This window comes from Cynocephalus volans, chromosome 1, assembly GCF_027409185.1.
Source record: "Cynocephalus volans isolate mCynVol1 chromosome 1, mCynVol1.pri, whole genome shotgun sequence".
Classification (NCBI taxonomy): domain Eukaryota; kingdom Metazoa; phylum Chordata; class Mammalia; order Dermoptera; family Cynocephalidae; genus Cynocephalus; species Cynocephalus volans.
Window position 1 is genome coordinate 109,107,667 of NC_084460.1, and position 23,607 is coordinate 109,131,273.

The 23,607-nt window shown below is 41.2% G+C and overlaps 1 protein-coding gene across 1 annotated transcript; it reads right to left on the reverse strand.

Annotated features, from left to right (window-relative positions):
• Positions 1-387: 387 nt before the first annotated feature.
• LIPH (lipase H) lies at positions 388-20,833 on the reverse strand. Its single transcript, XM_063115768.1, has 9 exons — positions 20,531-20,833; positions 19,266-19,374; positions 16,032-16,133; positions 14,047-14,136; positions 8,091-8,258; positions 6,645-6,740; positions 4,646-4,757; positions 1,661-1,834; positions 388-475 (listed from the first exon to the last, which is right to left on the reverse strand). The coding sequence occupies exons 1-9, from the start codon at positions 20,816-20,818 to the stop codon at positions 388-390; spliced, it is 1,227 nt and encodes a 408-aa protein (XP_062971838.1). The 5' UTR covers positions 20,819-20,833.
• Between the last annotated feature and the right edge of the window lie 2,774 nt (positions 20,834-23,607).

Below are 23,607 nucleotides of genomic sequence, written 5' to 3' on the forward strand. Positions count from 1 at the left end.
ACTAGAGGAATTTGGCACAGAAAATGGGGAATCCAAAGTGAGGTCTCCAGCCATCCTTCCCTGTAAGACGCTTGACCCTCAGCCTGATGGGCAGCAGAGTCGACAGGTTGGAACAAACGAGGCCCCAGGACGCAGCCAAACAAAACAGTGGCTGCCGGGAGCTGGGCTATTTCTGACTTGCCCTAGTTAGGGGCTCCCTTCCCCAGGATAGTTTTATAATCACAAGGTCGTTTGATGTTTTGCAATGTGACATCTGTAGCACACTACTTAAAAAACCCTTGCGTCTTTGTACTTTTTGTGTCTTGAGGAAAAGATGATGTGAAGCTTTAAAAAGCCTGTAGTTGTAGCTTTCTTGACATTGCTGGTGCCCACGTGCCCTGGCAACAGTTACATCTGCAGCTTTGGGCAAAGAATTGGTTGAAAGACTGTTTCAACGTTTTCCATCAGGACAAGATCATACCGACACAACTGGGGCCTGGGAAAACATGACAAAATATCCTTGTCAATAAAATAACAGAAATACCACACTCTAGTAAAGTAAATGGTATTATACCCTTAGGATATAAAACTATTTAGCGATTATTTCTAATTATATAAGAAAATGCTTATGGTAAGTAAGTAAAACAACAAGAGAGCAGGATGTGAAATTTTATTTACCACACAACTTCAGCTAGGTTTAAAAAAAACAATAGAAAGAAGTTTAAAAAGAAATAATGCAAAATATTAACAGTGGTTGCCTCTGAATAATGACATTACAGGTGACATTTTTCTGCTTCCTAACACTTTCTGTACCTTTCAGATTTTATAAAATGAAAATGTATTCCTTTGATAATCATGAAAAAAAGTGTTTAAAAATCCCACAGTTTTAACATATAAGACTATTCTCTTAAAAGAAACTCATATTATTAAATATTTCAGCATACATTAAACCTTCAAGAAAAAGGAATTCATAAACAAAGTACTAACTGCTCACATCATTTCCTGCCTCTCTCTGTCCACAGATTAGATGCTAGGACTACATGGCAGAGTGGCATTTGTCACAAAACATACATATCTGCACAGCTTTGTACTTTTAAAAAAAAAGTCTTTCTCTTCTCTCTCTCTCCCCCTCTCTCTTTCTCCACACATGTATACATATTATTTTTTTTGGACTAATTGAGAATTGATTGTTTACTCTTTAATACGTCAGTGTGTATTTCCTAAGAACAAGTACATTTCAGTGAAGTTATAAAATTTAAGAAATTTAACATTGATATAATACTTTTATACTGTTGATGGAAGAAAATATTCCAATTTTTCTGTACCTTTTTTTTATACTAGGCTCTGTTTTATCAGTTTTCCAAATTATAGAAAGCTTTCTTTTCTACCACACATTATCAACTTGCAAGCACTGTGGGTGGTTAGGGAGGAATTATGTAACTAAGCGTATAATAACATTGTTTCCTTGGATGACTGGGCCATCTATCTTTAAGCTCACCCCAGTATAATTTTCTTGGATTACTGGGCTACTTGTTTTTAATCAAGACTGTTTTTGGAACCCCCCCCACTTCCCTCATTGTGGAGGATGGAGTCCCATTAAAACACCAGACCTAGCAGATGGGACAGGATCAAACAACATCTTTGGAAAACGGGGGCTTGTCAAACCCTGCCTTCGGCTCACCTCTCTGGATGGGCAAGGGACCTTAACTTCATTCGGAGAATCCTGAGTTTGTACTTCGGGCCTATTATAGATCCTGTAGAGAACACCAAGGAAATTGCTGCCACTTTATCTAGATCTTGATTAAATCTTGCAAGCAGACTCACTTGGTGATATTTCTGGAATGTAGCAGGTTCACTGAAAGGAAGAAATAATATTTTTACATGCAGCCTACAAATCATTGGTAAGCACATGACCACTTCACCCCATAGCCTGCACTAGCTGACTTTTGTTGACAAAACCTGCTGATTCCAAAGGACTGCATAAGTGAAACTGCCAGCCCTAAAATGACATTTGGGAAGTATGCTGCTAATGACCACATACTATACTCCAGACTGTGTCCTCGACTCTTGACCCCTGTCTCCAATCCCCTGAGACATTCTGCAAGGTGAGTATTGTTCTTATTTTACAGACAGGGAAACTTATGCCTGCAGAGCTTGAGCTGCCCAGGTGACAGGGCTTATGTACAGCACTGCAGGGATTCAAACCCAGCTGTGGCTGAGTTCAAAATTATGGACTTTCCATTAAATTGCATTGCTAGATGCATATGTATATTTTTAGGCAAACTAGATTCTAATTGAGAAGTTGTGCATGAGCACATATTTTTCCATTCCTCCATCTCAAGATGAACCTTAAAATAGATAAATCCAAGTCCCAATACTTTTTTTCAAGTGTGTGGATGATGCTTTCTACAGTTAGAATCCCAAATTGAGCCTACAATATATCACTGGGGAGGTTCAGCTCAGTCACTGTCCCTCTGAGGAGCTTGGAGAGGTGGCCATGGAGGACTCAGGAGCCCCCTGGGTTCAGGAACAGTGGGCTTGCTGTAGGCATGAATCCTGACTTTGGGGGTGTGGTGGATGTGAGGAGATATGTCACTCCAGCCCCACTGAAATCATGTCTATGTCCTGTGGAGTACAGAAGTGCCACAAGTAAAACTAATCTGAAAGGTGCCCAGATTTTGGTTTCTAAATACCATCTCCACTAAAAGGACCACTGCTCCCTGGAGGAATGGTTGGTTCCAGGGTTGGGGCAGGGAAAATACAAAGAGATCCTGGAACAATCTGTGGGCCAGAGAGTAAGGAAGTACTTCAAAGAGTGATAGAAACGTTTAAAAGGACACAGAATCACCCCAACCCATTAGGATGGCTACTGTCGAAATAACAGAAAATAACAAGTGTTGGTGAGGGTGTGGAGAAACTGGAAACCTTGTGTACTGTCCGCGGGATTACAAAATGGTGCAACCACTATGGAAAACAGTGTGGTGGTGTCTCAAAAAATTAAAACTAGAATTACTATATGACCTAGCAATCCCACTTCTGGATAAATGTATATCAAAAAAAAAAAAAAAAAAGGCAAAGAACAATAATAAAAGAAAAAGGGCTGGCCGGTTAGCACAGTTGGTTAGAGCATGATGCTAATAACATCAAGGTCCAGGGTTCAACCCCTGTGCCGGCCAGCCACCAAAAAAAGGCGGGGGGGGGGGGGAGAACTGAAAGCAGAGTCTCAAAAGGATATCTGCACACCCAAGTTTACAGCAGCGCTATTCACAATAGCCAAGAGGTGGAAGCAACCCAAGTGTCCATCAATAGACTAATAGATAAAACATGGTATACACATACAATAGAATACTATTCAGCATTAAAAATGAAGGAAATCCTGTCATGTGCTACAACATGGATGAACCTGGGGAGTGTTATGCTAAGTGAAATAAGCCAGTCACAAAAAGACAAATACTATATAATTCTACTTATATGAGATATCTAACATGGTCAAACTCATAGAAAGTAGAATTGTGTTTTACTAAGGGATGGGGGGAGGGGAGGAAAGGGAGTTGTTTGCTAAACATAGAATTTCAGTTTTGCAAGATGAAGTTCTGGTGATCTCTTTTACAACACCAAGGTCTAAAGGTTCAGATCCCCATACTGGCCAGCTGCCAAAAATAAATAAATAAAAGTAATAGATAAAAAAGTAGTAATTAACTATTTTTAAACTTAAAAAATATATATACACAACCATTAGAAAATTGAAAAGAATGGAGAAGCTGGAAAAAAGGACTCATATTCCCACAACCCAAAGGGCAATGTGGCATTTTACCATGAGTCTTTTAAATTTTTTTTACATTATTGAGCTAATTTTATACGTTATATAATTTGATATCCTATATTTTTCACTTAGCGTACTAAGGCATTCCATTTAATATGTTTCATAAATAACTTCAATGTATAAATAATATTCTATTACATGGGAATATTTAAATTAACCATTTTCCCATTATTGGACTTTTAGGATATTTCCGATTTTTATTGCAAATTACATTTTGTGAGTTTCTGAAGCATATATACACTATATACACATATGTGTGTATGTTATATATGTTTATAAGTGTATATTTATGAGCTCATAAAAAAATAGAAACTTTTGCCTTTGAGGGTAGGATTGTCAGGATGGGGAAATGACTTGTACTTTTATGTTGCATTTTTAAAAAATTTTTTATGAATATTAGTTTTGATTGACAAATCATAATTGTATACATTTATGGGGTATGTGGTATTTTGATATATGTATACAATGTGGAATGATTAAGTAAGCATAGTTCTTTGTTGTTAAATCCTTCACAGCAAGCAAGGATGACTTTTGCAATTAAATGTTTAGTCAAAGGATGTAAGAAGGATAGGAAGGAAGAGAAGGGAGAAAGGAGGGGAGAGAGGGAGAAAAGGAGGGAGGGAGGAAGGAAGGGAGAGAAGGAAAGAAAATGCTTGCATTGATGCCGTTTGTGAAGAGCCTGGGGAGAACAAGAGCCAGGGGAAGCAGCTTAACAGAATGTCCCCTTACATCTCTTGTGGAAAAGGACAGACCTATAAATAAGAAAGTATGTATGTTTGGGATTTAATTTCTCTGAGCGAAAAAGGGAAATAGCAACCTGCAAACTATTGCAACTCAACTTACTGGTTGATTTTGGATTCTGTGGTGTTTCCAGCTTTGTCTCTCAACTTGATTGTAATGGACCCTCTTCTTATGTTCTTGTTCCAAGTTATAATATCCACAAAGTAATGATACACTGCAATCAGGGAGAGAACATGGTGAGAGAGAGGTACTCTCAACTGCTTCCCTGCAGGAGTGATTCCTAAAAATCCAACCTCCCTGATAACTGAGTCTCCTTTTCTCTTCCTCTACAATTTCTCTGCAAAGATCCAGGGCAGAATTTTCTAATATTCCTTCTTTTCTCTTTGGGAAAGATGGCATGAGTGACAGCAGAGTTCAGTGGTATCCAGTCGCCATGTTCAGGTATCACAGTGGAACCAGTGTTCCCACCTTATTGACTGAAGTCTCCTACTACTGCTGAGTATGACTGGTTCATTTCATTTCCTGCCCATTTTAGAATAAACCAACTGCACGGCCATTTGGAGACCCTCCACGGCTGACAAGGTCTTCCACAATTTGGGCCATGTCCACCAGCCTACCCAGTCCCCCTCATCTCTCTCTCAGTCATGCCAAACCACCTGCGGTTCCTGCACTGCCGAGTCCTCTCTTGCTCCTGGGCCTTCTTCCACCTGGACACTCTTACTTTGTCCACTTTGTGAACTATCCTTCAGGTTTCAGTGTAATATCATTTGCTCCAGGAGGCTTCCCCTGACCCTCGGCCTAAGTCAGCTCTCCCTTCCTGGAGTTCCTGTCATGCTCTGAACTTCCCCCATCATTACTCAGCACACTTTACTGTATTTACAAAATGCAAGAAAGAATGATAACCAGAAAAGTGGTAAATACATGGGTACCTCTTTACAAATATTGTCTAAATAATGTCTTTTGAGATTTTAAGAAGTAGATGAAACTAAAATATACTACAACAATAAATAGGAAGGGATGATGATTGCTCTATAATCCCAGAAGTAACACCTTATAGGCACCCTATAAATTCCTGTTGGAAAAAATGAGAACACGTGATATGTTCAGAGAACTATTCTTCCTCCTTATTCTTTGCTCTCCAATGTCAAATATATTTGGGAAAGATGGGTATCACCTGCATGATAGTCAGATTCGCTATCTTAAGCTGGTGAGTTAGCTCACTTGGTTAGAGTGTGATGCTGATAACACCAAGGTCAAGAGTTCAGATCCCCATATAGCAGGCCGCCAAAAAAAGAAAAAGGTCAGATTTGCTATCCCTTGGTCAGACTTGCAGAGAAAGGGAAAGAGGCCCAGAGAGATGATAATCTTATGAAAGAATAAGGTCAGCCATGGAGTTGCCATTTCATGGCCCATTATTGCTCAGGGGCTTGCCCCATACAGACCAAGCAGATGCCAAATACTGGGCTGCCACACATGGCTCCAAAGGAAGAGGGAAACCCAGTGATCTGCAACCTCTTTTGAAAGAGTTGCTCCCAAGAAAAATGAAAAGGGGTACAAGATTTCAAGAAAAACAGACATCTGCCCAGGCAAATCCTAGTTGCTTCCCAGGGCATCTAATCATATGCTGCCCTATTTAGCTCCCATCTGGAATATTCATCCTCTTGATGTCTTTAGGTCATCATGGTTGCTTTAGAGCTGGAACTGACCCATAGATATGGCTGACAGTTGATTTTTTTCTAGCCCAACTTCATGTCTCTTGAGGAATCAAGCAATTTTCTGGAAGATCTTAGTGATTAGAATTCCATTCAGTAAAGCTAGCAACTCTGATTTATTGAGATTTTAATCCTAATAACCCAGAAGATACATATTATTATCCCTATTTTACCAATCAGAATACTGATACTCCGAGAGGTTAAATGACTTGACCAAGGTCACACAGCTATTATGTGATAGAATCAGGATTCAAGCTCAACCCTTCCAGCTCCAGAGTTCATGCTTCACCATGGCCCTCATTTGCTGAGAAGTAGCCAAGAAGCTGAGACTCAGCCATGCCCAAAATAAAAGGGTTGGGCAAAAGTAACCAACCACATCCACCACTCACGGCAAAATGGTTTCTCCTCAGCTGTGTCAAAGAATGCCTTAGTCATTGGAGGCTCTTTCTGCTTCAAATAGTCTTTCCAATTATCAGCATAGTAGCCTACAAAACAAATTGGAAAAGTGTAACGTTAGCATGTATTACATAAATATAACAGCAATCAAGGCAGCAAGAACAGTGAGTTTGACTGCATCCACCACCGAGACAAACTCCCTCCCACCCACGCCACCCCTGGCCCCCCACAGTGAGGACCCACAGGGCTGCTAGGGCAGTGTCTCCCCAGTGCCCACCCATCTTTCTGGCTAACCCCATCTCTAAGAGCTGGGGTACAAAAGGACCCTACAGTGGCTTTTCCCCCTTTACTGGTTCTCAGTAGCAGGGTTGGGGAGTGGGGTCTAGCACACACTGGTGTGGACTAAAAAGAGTACTGATGTTTTTCAGTAATACATTCATTTTCTAGATTAAAATAGATTCAGGTTTATACCTAAAATAGCATCACTCTTGCAAAGCAATGTGCTTTCTTGAAGAACTACAGCTGGGTCCCTAAATTGCACAGAACCTGGGCTTGCCATGTAACCATGTCACCAAGCAGGTGAGTGTCCTTCACATCTGTGCCTGCAGGAGACAAGGGTGAGTGTTGTTCAGAGGGTCCTCTTTCTCTCCTCTGTCCCACACTCAAAAAATCTGGGCTCCAGATTTTGACTCAATTGATTTGCGGTGGTACCCAGGCATCAGTATTTTTTTTAAACTCCCTAAGTGATTCTAATGCACAAGGCTGGTTGACCCCTTGTCTATAACATGCCCTGCAGTTAACCTTGGAAAAATTAGAAAACTTTCATGGCCATCCAGTTTCAAAGTCCTAACCACCTAGAATATTTTTACTAACCCCTAGCAAATATCCTAGCAGCCTCCACTGTTTCTACTACTCCACCCCACGCCCTGGCCAAGCACACAAGAGCCGGAGTGCGGAGGGAGGGTGTGTACAGACTACACCTGTTGGAAGGGATCACTCTGCAAGTCTCATTTGACGGAAGGGTCTCTGGGCTCACTGTGGACCCTCCCCCAGCAGAGGCTGTGTGCACAAAAAGGGTGTTCCTGTCCTCACAGGAGCAGACTATGTAGCATGACTGTACCCTGGGTAGGCTTGGAAACTCTTCTAGGACCTTCTTTTCTATGCTAGAATAGAGTGTCCAGAGAGGTACATACTACCTTCTATATGGAATCCTGTACAGATTGCTTTTCTAACACTGTAAGAAAAGTTATTTTTAGGGGATATTGTATTATTAGCAGACTAAAGTAGTTCAAAGAACAAATTGGCTAGAAAAATCCAACCAGAAAAAAATTTTTTTAAATATAACTTTTGAGCCCATTTTTAGATGATAAAATGGTTCAGGGATTCATACCAAAAATTAGGTCTTTGCTAATGAGGGGGAAAGTGCTTGTTGGACTTACCCAGACGGGGACAGGACTCTTTTTCAGGGGTGCCGCAGTTGACACACTTGCCGTTCCTATAATCCCGGTAGGAGTCACAGGGATATGCAGTGATGGAACAGTTCTCTCTCAGGGAGGAAAGGTACAGGTACACGGACCTCTGGTGGTCACATTTAAAATACTGCAGTCCTTGGTTGTAGAAGAAATGAGTAAAGAGTAAGCAGTCGAAGCATTTAATATCAGTACGTCACATATTTTATACACACACACACACACACACACATACACACACTTTATCATCTGTCTCCTGTATACCAGGCACTGTGCTAACAGCTTCAGAGTACTCGATTCCATTTAATCCTTATAAAAACCCATCCATGAGAATTCATGCTGCCAAGTGGCAGGAGAAAAGATTAAATCAAATTAAGGTTGTGGCAAGAATTCAAGCAAATATACTTTAATTAAAGACCTTGATTGCTCATTTAGCAACTCAGGTATCTTTCACTGCCATCCAGTGGTTGGTCCATAAATTACCTGCATTGTAATCATGCTTGTTAAAATACAGAGTTCAGGTCCACCTTCCTATAGTTCTAATTCAGAGGAGGCTCAGGAATCAGAATTTGAACAAACACCGCCTCCTGACCCCACGTGATCCTGAAGCATATCAAAGTTTGAAAGCCCCTGGTCTAATTTCACTGGGCTTAGGGCTGGTGTGTTGTTGGCTCAGCTGGTTAGAGCACCGCCTTGTAACACCAAGGTCAAGGGTATGGATCCCCATATTGGCCAGCCGCCAAAAAACCCAACTAATTTTGCTGGGCTACTTCACAGACAAAGCAAATGCTGTGTCTGCTTGTGAAGTTGGTTGACGGTGTCTGGGTCAAATGGTTGACCTTCCCTGGGTCATGGAGAATCAGGAATCAGGGGAGATTACCGAAATCGTTAATCACAAGAGCAAATCAGCAATTAGTACTTAACTCCTCTTTATTATGCTCTTTTAAATGATATATTACTTAGAGGGAAATTGAAAGAAACACAAACAACAGGTTTCAATCATGTACCTTTCTCACTAACCTGCCGTATTTATTATGGGAATTTTCAAACAGGCACAAAAATTGAGAATGATATAAGGAGTGCTCATGTGCATATCATCCTCACTCCAATAATTATCAATATTCTACTACTCTTATTGCACCTACCCTCAGCTTTGCAGCTTTTAAAAAATAATCTTTCATTGTTAAATGTCACCATTAGATCTAATCAAGTACGGTCTTCTATCTCGAACAGAATAACTTTAATTCTGCGTCTCTCAAAATAAGGACTTTGTCAATTTTGTCCACTGCTGTAGCTCCAGATCCTAGAACAGCGCCAGGCACATATCAGATTACTGATAAGCATTCGTTGGGTGAACAAATAAATGCAACCTCTTGCAGGTTCTGCTGTGTGCTTGCTGAAACCCTCCGCCTTATTTCTGCTTAAGGCCTTAACTAGGAGTCTGGTTGTTACATGCTTCCTCAATCTGTTACTATTCAGCATCGCTAATCCCAATGACTGTGAACAGTCGAGAACAAGAGAGTAGCTCTGATTACTGCCACAGATTTCATTCATTTCAAAAACTACAGGGCCTGGCACTGGACAGAGACCAGGGAGGAAACTTAGGGAGACGTGGGGAACAATTGCTAGATGTTGGGAGTCATTGGAAAATACAAATGCTCAGTGATTCTCAAATGCCATTTCTGGAGTGGTGCTGGGCTACGACAACATTTTCACCAGTTGCAGCAGAGTGGGAAAAACATGGATGCGGTAGTGCACATTTCATTAAGCTAAGTGCATTCAGTGTAAAGCTCAGCCTGTTCTGGGTTTATGTCCTTTCTTTTGTGTGAGCGTGTGTGTTAAAATGTCCTTTATTTTATGAAATGATGGTAATAATAGAAGTATTTTTGTGATTTAAAAGAATTGTCCTTTCTTTCAAATTATGTATCCCCAATTTTTTAAATGTTTTAAAACCAGAAATCTATAAATTTTATAACTACTGGAGTAGACCAGCCAGAAACACTATTGTGGATAGTAACATCCTATGTACCAGGTACTTTATTGAACGTATTGCTAATCCTTGCAAGGTAGGTGGTATTAGCCTCATGATACAGATGAGAAAACTGAGGCACAGAGACTCTGAGGTCCCGTGCTAATAAGTGGCAAAGCAGGGACTTTAAACCCAGGTCTATGTGGCTATAAAACCTGTATTTGTTGCTCTGCTGCTTAAGTTCTCAAAATATTGTCTCCAGACCAGCATCATTAGCATTACCTGGGAACTTGGAAACTTGTTAGAAATGCAATTATAGGGCTGCCCCTAAGCGGGAGACAGGGGGAAGGTGGTATCAGCAATCTGTGTTTTAACAAGCCTTCCATGCAATTCTGATGCATGCCAGAGTTTGAGAACCATGGCTGTGCTGCAGAAGGGAAGCTGATGGGAGTGTGTGTATGGTGGTGGGTGGGGAGGGGTGCGACTGGGGTGGGGATAGCACACAGCCTTGAGTCTTAATCAAGGACTAAACCTAAGCTTTACTAAGAAGCAGCAGTTCTTAGTAACACATTAACTGGACCACAGTCTGAATTCATCTTGTAACTTGTCAGAAGCCCACCAGCAGGTGTGTTGTGTGCAAAGACTCTGCATAGTGAGCCTGCAATGAGGGTTGCAGAACCCCACATATTGAGGGTTAAGGAACTAGGATCAGCTAATGTAAAATGTCTGAAGAAACTCAGAATTCTCTAAGGAGGAAGACCATATAAGAGAAAAAGATGTGCCTGGGCTTTAAATCCTCCCATAAGCATCTCCTCCCTGGAATTGTCCTCAGGTGTTAAGTGGGCACCGAAGGGAGCAGTCACATGAACTTGTGTCACTCTGGGAGTGAGGACCCTGTAAATGAGCGTGGACTGTTGGGTGGAGTCCCATGTATATGTGGTCAGTTAGAATTTGTGTCAATTCCTCCTTCCCATTCTCAGGGTGAAATTTGAAGTCAGAAAAGTAGATAAAATACTTAAGGAAGAAAGGAGTGTGAGGAGAAAATCAGAAGACCTATGACTCAGCTGAGGTGTTGTTATGTTTGGAGGGCCCTCGAAGGAAAAGGGACCATTGAAAAACTAGTCAGAGAGCATCACCTGATGTCATAGGAGACGAAGATGGAAGAATTTTCAGAAGGAGAGTATGCACAGTGGAACCTGAAGCTGGAGCTTCTGGAAGACTGCAGCCGAGAAAAGGACTCTAGGCTCAGCCATCTGGTAGTTAGGAGGCTGCTGGTGAACTTAAAAATAATCGCTCCAGCTAATGGGGTGGGTAGAAACTAGCGAAGAGCAGGTGAGCACGATGGATGGTAAGGAGACGGCAGCAGAAATGAAGACCCTCATTGGATAGGGTTGGCAAAGGAGGACAAAAATTCAATGATCTTCAGAGATTCCCTAGAGGCTTTCAGCAGAATGCAAGTATGTTTGAGGCAGAGGAACAGGCCATTGAAGAGGGACAAGTGAAGACATCAGAGAAAGAACCCATCAGGGAGTATTTGGCAGAAGAAGATCCCCAGGGAGGGCAAGTAGGTGAGACAGCTTTGAAAAAGGATGGGGCATGCCTCTACCCCGGGTCAGGAAGGAACATGACTATGAAGACTGACCTCATGAACTAAGATGAAGAGAGACAAAACAGCTCTCTTAGGTGGGACCTTGACCTAGCACAAAAGTCAAATATAGCTCAACTCTATGAAGTGAGAGAGATATTTGGGACAGAAGCACGAGTGGTCATAGGGAGTCAGAAAGAAATGAATGGGATTCTCTAACATTATTGAGGGCTATGGAGACATTAGCAAGTTAGGCTGGACCTGACACTCAACAAGGCTTCATGGCTTCTCCAGCAATGTTCCCGACTGACACGGCAGAGACCTAAGGGTCTGGGGGTACACAGAGCATTCGTGATAGCAGTCAAGTGGCAGGAGCTCCACTTCTGCTTCAAGGGTGAAGTGAGAGGGGCTGAACAACAGGGGTGGCTCTGGAAGTCATGAATGGGCAAGAAGAAGTGAGAGGCAAGCCTCAAAAAGGTAGTACTTAGTAGGTGCCATGTGGTGTGATGGTGCCATGTGGTGAGGCAGATGAAGCCCAGAAATGTGTGTTGAAAGGAGACCTGCAGCACAGAGGTTGTCAGCAGGTTGATGGATGAGACACTGACGTCATTCAAAAAAGGGAACTGGGCTCCCTCCCACAACCAGGCACACCGCCAGCACCAAGGAGCATGCCAAAAACATCACCTCCATGTGGGTGGCCCACCACAGCCACCACAATAACCACAGCTGCCACAAAAGTGGCTAGATGCCACAACCACCATGCAGATGGTCCGCCAGCCACTGGAGTGCATTGACACAAGGAGAGTCACCAGCAGAGACCAAAGAAAAGAAGAGGATGTCTTTCTCCACAAAGCCCACTCCAGAGTGACAGAAGAAGCATCTGCTCTACAATAATATTGGGGGACCTGAACATACCTCTCAGCATTGGACAGATCATCTAGGCAACAAATCAACAGAGTAACCATTACTCTTTCAGAAGGAGAAAAGAAATCTAGGGTAATTAGAGGGGGCAGGGGGGAGGAAGAGGAGGATGGGGAGAGATTGGAAAAGGGGCATAAAAAATAAGTACAATTTGTAACAATATATATGCTAGTAATATCGATTTGATCAGCATATGTCAATGTTGAATCCCAAAAATATGTATAATCAATTATGATTCAATAAAAAAAAATTTTTTTTAAATGGGAACTGCATTCTAAAGACGGTTAATCAATGGAGGTAAGGATCTGAACAGGAAACCCCATGAAAAGAGGAGCTGTGATTGTGAGCTAGTGGTTTGGAGAGGCACTGGGTGCTAGAATCAGACCAACGTTTCCTCTTCCTCCGGAGTCCACTTGTGCCCATAGAAGAGATCGGTGAAGGGCAAAGAACAGTATTGTTGACCCTCCTTATGCCACTTCAGCCACATCATTTTCAAGCACTATGTCATCCCCCTGGGACCATGTACAGCTACCATTCTGTAACAAGATCATTTTTCTCCTACAATTATTTCCATGGTTGTTTAAAATACAGATTTAGAGCACTTAGGGGTCAGTTTTTATATTCTGTCCCAACACCTCACTTCTACATTGCCCTCAACCCCCCTTTTTTGTTTCGTGAGCTGTTTTTCTCATTACAAAAGTAATCTATGCTCATTTGGAAAATACAAACTAATAGGAAACAATGATGCAAAAAGCACCTAAAAGTTCAATATCAAGAGATTACCACTAATTATTATTTGGAGGATTTATTTATTTATTTATTTATTTGGGAAGGCTGGAATTGCTTTTATTGGAGGTGGACGACTTTTTGTCTTTTTTCCCCATATTTACACATATACAAATGCACATTTAAAAAATAAATTGAGATGACATTGCATAGTTTTGCATCTTATCATATTGTAAGAATTTTGATTAATCTCTGAAAATACGATTTTTAAGAAATAGGAAATAACGAGCAAGAAAGCTAACAAAACCAACTCCTTTGTGTGAATGTAGCATAATTCATTTAATAATTTTCCTATGTTGGATATTTAGATTATTTCTAAACTTTAGCTATCATAAATAATCCTGTGTTGAACATCTTTGCACTCTAATTCTTATCTGCATTCTCTATTAATTCTCTAGGAGAAACTTCCAGATGTGGAATTTCTAGGTCAAAGACACACCCTCTTCTAGAGAGAGAAATAATTCATAGCAGCTTTCAATCATACGGTTATAGTTTTTAAAAGTAGTATGTTTGAATTATAATTTGTAATTTATAATTTATACCAACTCTATCTTCTCAGGAAATTGGTTTTCTATTAAAAAGTACTGCATGTAAAATAATATCAGATTTTTACAATATGCCTTTTCAAACCACTATTTTACAAAATAGAAAGTATCTGCACTTACCTCCAAGTATTGTTTTGGGGCAACCAGGTTGATCCAATCCTCCATTTGGATAGAAGTCGATGTTTCCTAATGGTTCCCTGTAGCCCAGTGCTGAAAGAGAACACGCCGCACTCTCACGCTGCTTTGAACTTTTCACATCTCACAGCTCATTTGCTTGCAGGACATAGTCAGGGATTACATTGTTATTATTATTACTATTATACCTATTTAAATGTTTTGTCCAAAATTACCTAACCAGTTAGCTAGAAAGCAATAAATTCCAACTAGGTGACTGTGAAGATGGTAATGGAATTTACTTCCAATATTTCTAAAGACGGTAGGAGAGTGTGATCACGCATTCACCACAGGGCTGAGAAAGTGATACATTTCTTCTTCACATTTGGCTGGAATCTTCTAATGGCCAGGTGCTTCCTGGGCCTCTATTTGCATTTGTGTACATCTTTAATGAATAAGAAACAGGAGAAAATGAATTTTTATTTAGCAGGCAAAATATTTAAAAATTTGGGATCCAGGATGGTAAAAAGATTGGAAACACTTCTAGAAAATGGGGACCTAGAAAATTATAAATAGATTGAATAATTGCTTGTTTTCTTTAACCATGTAACGCAAAAGTAATCAGTAAAATGCTCGATTAAAAGATTATTTATACAGATCTGACCTGTTAGCTCGTGGTGTTGTTAACACCAGGATCAAGGATTTATGTCCCTGTACTGGCTAGCCACCAAAAAAAAGAAAAAAAATGATCTATACATATGCATATATATAGTGTGTCATGGTAATAATAAGAAGGATCGTTTTTATTTTTTATGTATTGAGAATCTACATGTGTCTGTGGGCATGATACTAGGTGTTTTACACACTTTTCTCCTAATTTTCACAATGTCTGCAAAGTAGCCATTGGTAAAGTCAGATGAAGTAACTTAGATGTAAATATGGAGGCTCAGAGGACTTACGAAACTAACATGACATCACTAGAAAGAGAAAAAGCTGGGATGTGAGCCCACATCTGCATGACTGCAAAGCTTACACTCTTTCCTTCAAAATTCACTTTCCAAGAATAAAAAAATTAATTGTTCTATTCCTTCAAGCATTAAAACAGCATTGAGGTACTGCACTTAAGTAAAGTAATACTTCGCAAACTCCATAGTAAGAATGCGGCTGTTTCACAAAGAGACATTTCTTCCATGGCACACAATTGCTGAATACCACACCAGAGTGCCCATGATAGGTGGTCAAGGGTTTTTTAAGTGGTTGTTTCACAAAGAGGATGTATGATTAAATGACTGCTCTGCTCTGTTCCCTCCATCCTGCCTGGATTCCTACTCCAGCTCTTCACCTGGACATTTGGATATAGACACCCATCCTTGAATATCACCCAAATCCACATAACATGTTCCCAATCCCAACTACAAAATCAGGAATGGCCGGGAAGATCCACAGAGAGCCAGCGAGCTATGGGTGGGTCAGAGTCACTCTGTGTAAAGAGACACAACACGTGAACATACCTTTCAGCTTAAGAAAATAATGAGCAAGAACCAGCAAAACCAGGAAATCATGCATCCAAACCAACTGCACATATGGAAACATTTTTCCGTATGGTGCACAAATTGGCCTGTACTTGACTGGGCATGATGTTCACTTTAAAAATTAGAAGTCACAATGGGGGCTGGCCAGTTAGCTCAGTTTGTTAGAGTGCAGTGTTATAACAACACCAAGATCAAGGGTTCAGATCCCTGTTCCAGCCAGCTGCCAAAAAAAAAAAAAAAAAAAAGTGACAGTGGGAAAATCATTCCCACTCCAACACGAGATCCTGGGTACTTACATTAGCCCAGCTTCCCTTCACTATTTCTAGGGACTTGGAACCTGCCCAGTAGGAAAAGAGGGAATCTAGAGGAGCCTGATCTGCCCCTGCATGATGATCCCCCCAGGGAGAGACTCTTTGGGAGTCTGGGGCAATCACTGACCCACAAGGACAGGAATGTTACCATCAATGTCAGAATGGATGACATCAACGAACTGCGCATCACTGGGATCTAATCTGTCCTGGGGAGGTCTCCCGTTGAACAAAGGGCCTGCAGGGTCGAGACCTGGAAGGAAAACAGAGTCACTTGGCAGCCCCACGCCATGAGTCACCTGCAGCCGGGCCTTTGATCCTTCCCCATGAGGATGGTTCACAGGCTGCAGGGCACCCTCGGGTGGGCGAGCACTAATATTCCCAGCCTGCATTGTCAGGACTCCTTTCCACAGCCCTAAAGCTTTTTCCCACAGTGGAGATGGTTACCCTGGCAGTGCCGCTGAGAACGGCATGCCGACTCCATCAGGAGCCGTATCTCATGCAGAGTTCAGCAGCAGGGAACGCACACACATATGGGGACCATGGGTAGGCATAAACTGGTTCTTCAAGGAAAAAGCACTGGAGGGTGCATAAAAGAGAAAAGAGCAGATGTTATATTCATCTTTATCCCATTCTAGATGATCCAGAAACCTCCCTCAACTCTTCCTTCTTGTTATTAATAAAACCCTTTTATAGCTTCCATTTTCATTCGTATATACTAGCTCTTTGATCCACATTGCAAAACTGTGAGGGAGGCAGGGTAGCTATTATTCCCATTTTACAGATGAATGAACTGAGGTTCAGGGAGATCAAGTGTCTTAACCAGACACCTCCCTCTCTGTTGAGTTCTTGGTTTCACTGAACTGAGCTTAGCAAGCTCATCAGGAAAAGGCAAAACTCATGGTCAGGCCAGATATCAGGCCAGGTGCCAAAGAGGAAAATAAAGTGGGTGTCAATCCCCGCAGAATTAACCCACTCAATAAATGCCTGAACTGATTTCTTGCCTTTGGTCAATGTTAGCTGTGTGTTCCTCACCATCACTATGAAACAGCTGTAAAAACAGGACACCAGCTCCTATGATGTTGTAATGGAAAACAAAAACTTTAAACTAAAAAGCAACCAAAAAAACCCCAAAAAAACAAAAACCAGAGCTCAAAAAGGCCCTGCTTACTAGAGCCCTACCTGGAGCGAAGGTTTCAAGGGATGTCTTGCTTGAAGTTTTTATCCATGAGTGTCATTTTAGATGACATCTCCCATCCCCGAAAGTTACATATAAAATCCAAGACAGCATCTTTGCGTCAACTTTCCTAGTTCTAGCTTCAGTCTCTCCATTTCTCCTCTCTCAAGGCTCTTTTGCTTTCTTGAGACACGTCTTTGCCTCCTTTCCTTATCTCTTTTTTTTTTATTCCCCAGCCTCTCTTCTTTTGTCTACTTCCAACTGAAACTGGTACAGGAGGAGATAGGTCAACATTCAGGCATGCAAGTCCACAGGACAGTCTCAACATGAAAAATTCATAACCTTGGAAAGAATTTGCTGGAGAAGCCTCTCGCTCTTCATATAACAGCACCACTTCCTAAGGAAATTAACATGAAAGCCCCAGTTTATAGCAACCTCCAGATCGATGGTGGATAAAACATCCAAACCAAGACAATGCTATTAATAATTATACCAGGACAAAAAGTACAAACCGAGACTTCCACAGGCAAACTTGGACTTAGTGATAAGCCGTAGCAAATAATCTATTTACAATGTCAGCCAAAAATTATAGTTAAACTGCCCAAAAAGCAGAGACCAGAATACATTGAGGTTCATATTCAAAGTAGTTGTGGCAACAGGTTTGCTGGGATGCTAAGGGGTGAAACTGGGGTGTAGATAGAATAAGGCAGTGGTGGGCTGTAGCCTACTAGCACCCACATTAGAGAGCAGAGTTTGCTAATCTCTTCCCAAACTCTGTGGTCAGTGATAGCTGGTAGCTTGAGAACAGCCACAGTGGCAGTATTTACACAAGGAAATCAGCAAATGCTACAAATCACGGCTTTTTCTTTTTTCTTTTTAAGTAGCTGGTTGATTTCCAAGCACACCACTAGGAAAAGTTCTACCCTCCAGAAGAGGAACTCCCAACAGATAAGGGACACAGACAAATTCAAGCCATCTGTCCTTTCTACACATGAGAGAAAATAAAAATTTTAAAAAGTAAAGGCACACTGATTTCTAAAACGTAATAATAATATTAATAAAATTGTTAAAATTAAAAACAGCTTTGCTTTCCTAGAAAAGCAGGTAAATGAGGGTTGGTTGGGCTGGCCGGTTAGCTCCCTCAGGAGAGCATGGTGCTGACAATGCCAAGGCCAAGGGTTCAGATCCCTTTACTAGCCAGCTGCTAGAAAAAGAAAAAAGAAAGAAAGAAAGAAAAGCAAGATAAGAGTGGCATTTGCCTTTGGGATGAAAGTAAGAAAAAACCCAGGAAAACAATTCGACCTCAAGTACCAGGGCTAGAGGATATGGCAGCCAACGTGCTATGTATGTGTATGCATGTATGTGTGTGTGCATGTGCATGTGTGTATGAGAGACAGAGACACAAAGAGACAGAGACAGAGGTGACTTGCCCTGGGCTACCTGCCTAGTTTAAGCAGCACATTCAGATTTGCGGCCCTAAAAGATTATCTCCCAAATGTTGTTGGTTTGAATCATTTACCTCTCCTCTCCCTCCATCCACTTCTGCCTTCCAGATTCCCTAGATTTAAAACAGCTTTCTGAGTGTGAGGGTGGATTCTGGGAAAGTGAATGGGAGAGGTCTTGAATCTGGGACAGAAAACCACCCTCAGCCCTTCATGTGTAGCTGTGGAAAGTTACTAAGCACTGGGCAAGTGATCCCGGCAAGGGAGTCTTTGTTTTGGGTTTGACTTGCTGCTTTTCTGAGTGTTTTCATTAGTGTTGGACTGAAAGCTGATATGGAGAGGGTAAGCCCCAGCCATGGAAATTCCCAACTCATTTTTCTATCGTGAGACACCAGCTTTCCTAGGGACTGAAATACATTAGGTATGTATTTCAAGCTATCCTGGATTAAATGAAAGGAAGAAGGCTATCTGTATGGGGCACATAGATCAAATACCCATGGGACATAGCTGTTTTTCTAGCCATAACTGAAACAGTCACCATCAATTTTTTTCTATGGCATGTTCAATTTATAAAGTGCTTTACACATATTTTGGTAGATAATAACTTGAGGTCAATATTATTTTGCCCAAGAGGACCCACACTTAGAAAGGTTAAGTAATTGGAAGAGCTGGTTTCAAACCCAAGGACTTGGATTGCCTGCATAATGCTCCCCCAGCGAACATCCTGCCCAGGCCACGACCCCATGCCCATTCACAGGAGCCTTACCTGTAATTCTCCCCAGCTGGCCCTCGTACATTTCTCCAACAAACCCAGATATGTGGGCTCCTAGACTTACTCCAATCATGTAAATGTTGTAAAGAGAAGCTCCTTCTGCCTGGAATTTCAAGAGGCCCATTGTTATAAATTGTAAGGAGCCAAGGAATTGACATTTGAAGACATTTCCTAGCTGCTGACTTTGCAGAAATATTTCTAAGAACTTTATATCTATCTCATTTAAATGTTACGACGCCCCTGCAAAGTAAATACTGTTCTTTTGACTATACAGAAGAGGACACTGAGGCCCAGAGCTGAAGCCATCTGCTCAGGTCAGGCAGTTGGGGAGGGGAAGAGTGGGATTCAAACCAGTCTGTCCAACGCCAAACCTGTGCCTTCACCTTTGTGCCATGGTGTCCCCACTCATGCTTCTGCTAGAAACCAAGCCAAGACATCTTTAAAATCTTCCAGACTGGGGAGAGGGGTAACAATACATTTTGATGAACTCCCTTGTCTTCATACTGGTTCCATGGGGAGGGAAGGAAAAAAGGAAAGAGAGTGGGATGAGGGTGGACTACACTGTCCACAGGCTGCTGGGAGTTTGTCATGAGTCATTTTAACCTTCACTTTCCCAGGGCTGTGGCTTAGGTGGGGAGCTCATGTAAAACTCTGGTCACAGTGGCCACCAGGCCTGACTCTCTCTGAAATCGTGCTGATTTTATGTCACTTTTTTTGTTTGTTAAAAGGAGAAATTTATGGTATAGATCAAATACATAAAATTTAAGGTTTAACCTTTGTAAGTCTTCTAAAAACATAAATCATCTCATCAGACCATGTGTCTCAGTTTTGGTTTTGGATAATCTGGTCACTAAACTTTTGGCACTTCTAGCAAAGAACAGCTATCAAAGTTGATGAAGCTCTAGGAGTTTAAACCAGGAAATTTCTAGGCAGAATCTCTTCTTCCCGTAAGACATATTTATGTGAATTAGAAAAAAATGCCCCTTCCTCAAGGCATTTTATCATCATCTGCTGGAAAATTATCATAATAATTATATAAATCTATAACAGTACGATGACAGTGATGCTTTCCTGGATATACACAACCTGCACAACCCTACCTACGGGCCTTACATGAAGCCCCTCCCCCCACCTTCCCTGGGGCTTATTCAGATTTGCAAAATGTTGCAAAATAGTTCCTTTATTCACTGAAGATATATCTTGGCTTTAAAACCCTGTTTGAATTTGGCCCTGAATCTTCTAAGAGAATTCTCTCTTACCAGCATCTCGTCGATAAATTCCTTCAAGACTATGGCTACTTTTTTGGTCTTATTAGATGCGTGGTTATATATTACAGTTGTAGCTCCTCGGTTCCAATCAACAACAACCACATTCATGTCTTCTACAGAGAGCAAACCCTCTACTAAGTCCCCCATCCAAACTGGAGGGGAACCTGTTGGCCTAAATCCATGGACAATGAAGGTGGTTTTCTTGGTCACGTTCAAGTTCCCAAAAGCTGTGGAGTTGATGACTTGTGCGCAGGTCAGGTTTCTCCTTGTGTATAGCATCAACTTCACTTTTAATCCCGTACCAACCACTGCACTGTGAAAGCTCAGTTTGGTGAATGAAGGACATGTTTCATCTGTGTCTGAAAATAAAAATTAGATGGCATCATGACAGTTCTTTCCTTAGTTGGGCATACTCAAGAGTGCTCTCCTACACTCACTGGAGTCCTTCTTTATGTCCCTTGTAGAACCGGGCAAAGAGCTAAATCTATTTCAGTGAAGTTGCAAAGTCAAACTTCATTCCAAGCTCTTAAGTAGTGATCCCTGGTTTCACCAGAAAAACCATTCTTTCAAATCCTACCTTCCTTCAAGGCCTAACCCAGAAGTCACGTCAATGAAGCCTTCTCCAACCCTGCCAGCCATAAGCACTGTCCTTCACTCCAGAACTCCCAAAATGTACATTATTAACAACACAATGAAAACACTCTGGGATGTATTATGGGTATTTATGTACATGCGTGTCTGTCCCATAGACCACAATCTCCTTCAAATGGTGTTCTATAACCAATGTACCCTTCACAGTGTCTGGCACATGGCAGAGGACTCAATAACTGACTCTGCATGGTCCGACATCTCTTTCCTTGTCTAGAACACCCGCCTGGGTGGCAGTGGAGAATGTGATATGACTTGCCTGAGCCTTTCAGTAGCATCTGAAACTGTTGACCACTGTGGCCTCTCTTGGATCCTCTCTTTCTTTGCTCAAGTACCACCTTCAAGAATTCGTCTTGCTGAGTAGACTCTAAGGACGGCCTTACAAGAAAGGTTGGAGATGGGAGAGGAACAGCACGTGATGAGCCTAGGGAATCTTGTTACACCAGAAAAACATGTCGCGAGGACACAGGAGAGAGCTTGAAGGGACTTCTGGTGGCCAAATCTGAGATATTTTTAGCACAAACTAATTAAGGATAGTAATGAATTATAGGCCTTTGGAAAGAACTAGAAATCTATGATTCTATAACAAATAAATAGATAAAGAAAGAAACAGATAAACGGAGAAGAAAGGAATATATATAATGCTGAATGCTGACTGGTAAATATAGAGAGAGTGCTGGAGTTGAACCTCATCAGTGTGCAGCTATCATAATGGAAGATTAGTTAGCAAGAATCATCTACGGATGCTAAATCGAGGCAGTGGGAGGATTTCAATAAGGAGTGTAATATTTGTACGGTCTTAAAGTGTCTCTCACAGATTGCTTATTAGTGACTAGCGGAAAAATAATAACTATACAGTGGAGAAACTGGACACCACCCCGACTAGGTTAGCAAAGTTAACATCACCAGTGAGGGGCAGATAGACATCATGTGCCTCTAGCCATAATGCACTGAGAGGAACAAAACATCACCTCTGTAGTATTCCAGTAGGGAATGTATAACTTGAATCTAACCATGAGGAAAAATCAGACAAACACAAAATGAGGAACAGTCTATGAAAAAAAAAAGAGCCATATTCTTAAAAAAGGTCAGTGTCATAAATGTTATAGAAAAGCTGTGGAAATGTTTTAGATTACAGGAGACTGGATAAATAAATGCAATACCTGGTCCTAGACTGCGACCTGCAGTTGAAGAAAAACAATGCTATAAAACAAATAATTGGGTCAGTTGACAAAATTGGGATCCAGACACTAAATTAGATAAAAGTATGGCATCAGTGTTAAATTAATTAAGATAGATAAGTGTACCATGGTTATGTAAGAGAAAATCCTACTTCTTGGAAAATACAACTGAAGTATTTATAGATAAATACTTATTCCCAAATGGTTCAGGAAAACTATTATGGATGGACAGGTAGATCACAAACGATAAGGCTTAGGTGGCAACATGTTAACAATGGGTGAATCTATGTAAAGGGTTATTGGTGTTCTGTGCACATTTTTTTTTTAACTCTTGTAGCTTTTCTACAAGTATAAAATTATTTCCAAAATAAAAAGCTTAAATAAAAGAAGAAATGGGAGAGGGCTATATCAGTGATAGAAGGGGAGGGAGGCTATGGTTTCTGATACCAGGAAACAAAAGTAGATAGTAATGCTTAAGAGTTCTGCTCAACAGGGAGCAGGGACTTGGAAATAAACTGAAGGTCAAGTTGCAAGATGAAAGAGGAGGACATTGAGACAGTGTGTTACTTTTGCAATGTTAGACTCACAGTAGGCCTTGGATCAAGAACCATGATCAAATAAAAGTTAAAAGTAAAACTTTGATTAACAATGGTATCCAGACGCAGTAATATTATGATTGGGAAAACTGTATTATTTCGTATGATAAGAATTATTTAAAACTGTCCAATGACCCACTGTCCCACACCCTGCTTGACTGAGAGAACAGCCAAGTAGGAAATAAACCGGAACAACAAATAATCCCTAGTTCCAAGCTGGAGATGAACCTTTAGGATATTCAGGAGAGGAGGCAAGGCACCGTGGATGGCTATTCTTGGGAGGAGGGAGCAGAAGGGGAAAGACTGTTAACTTGCAACAGGACAACAGAAGACAAGAGTACTCTAGGAAACATCTGTTCTGACTTCCTCCAATAGGAATTTAGGGACCATTTGCCCTGGGCCCCTATTCTCAGTGAATTTTCACTTGCCCAACCAGGAATAGCGTCTTCTTCATTCTGAGCCTCAGAGTAGGCTTCATCCTGAGATTTCTGTCCATCCTTAATAACCTGGGTGCATTCATGCATGCATTTATTTGAAACTTCTTGCAAAGACTCTCGTACTCAAGAGTGAGTGAAGCTCCAAAATAGAATGAGCAAAAGAAACCTAAATAGAAGATTAAACATTAAGGAGGCTTTAAAATCTC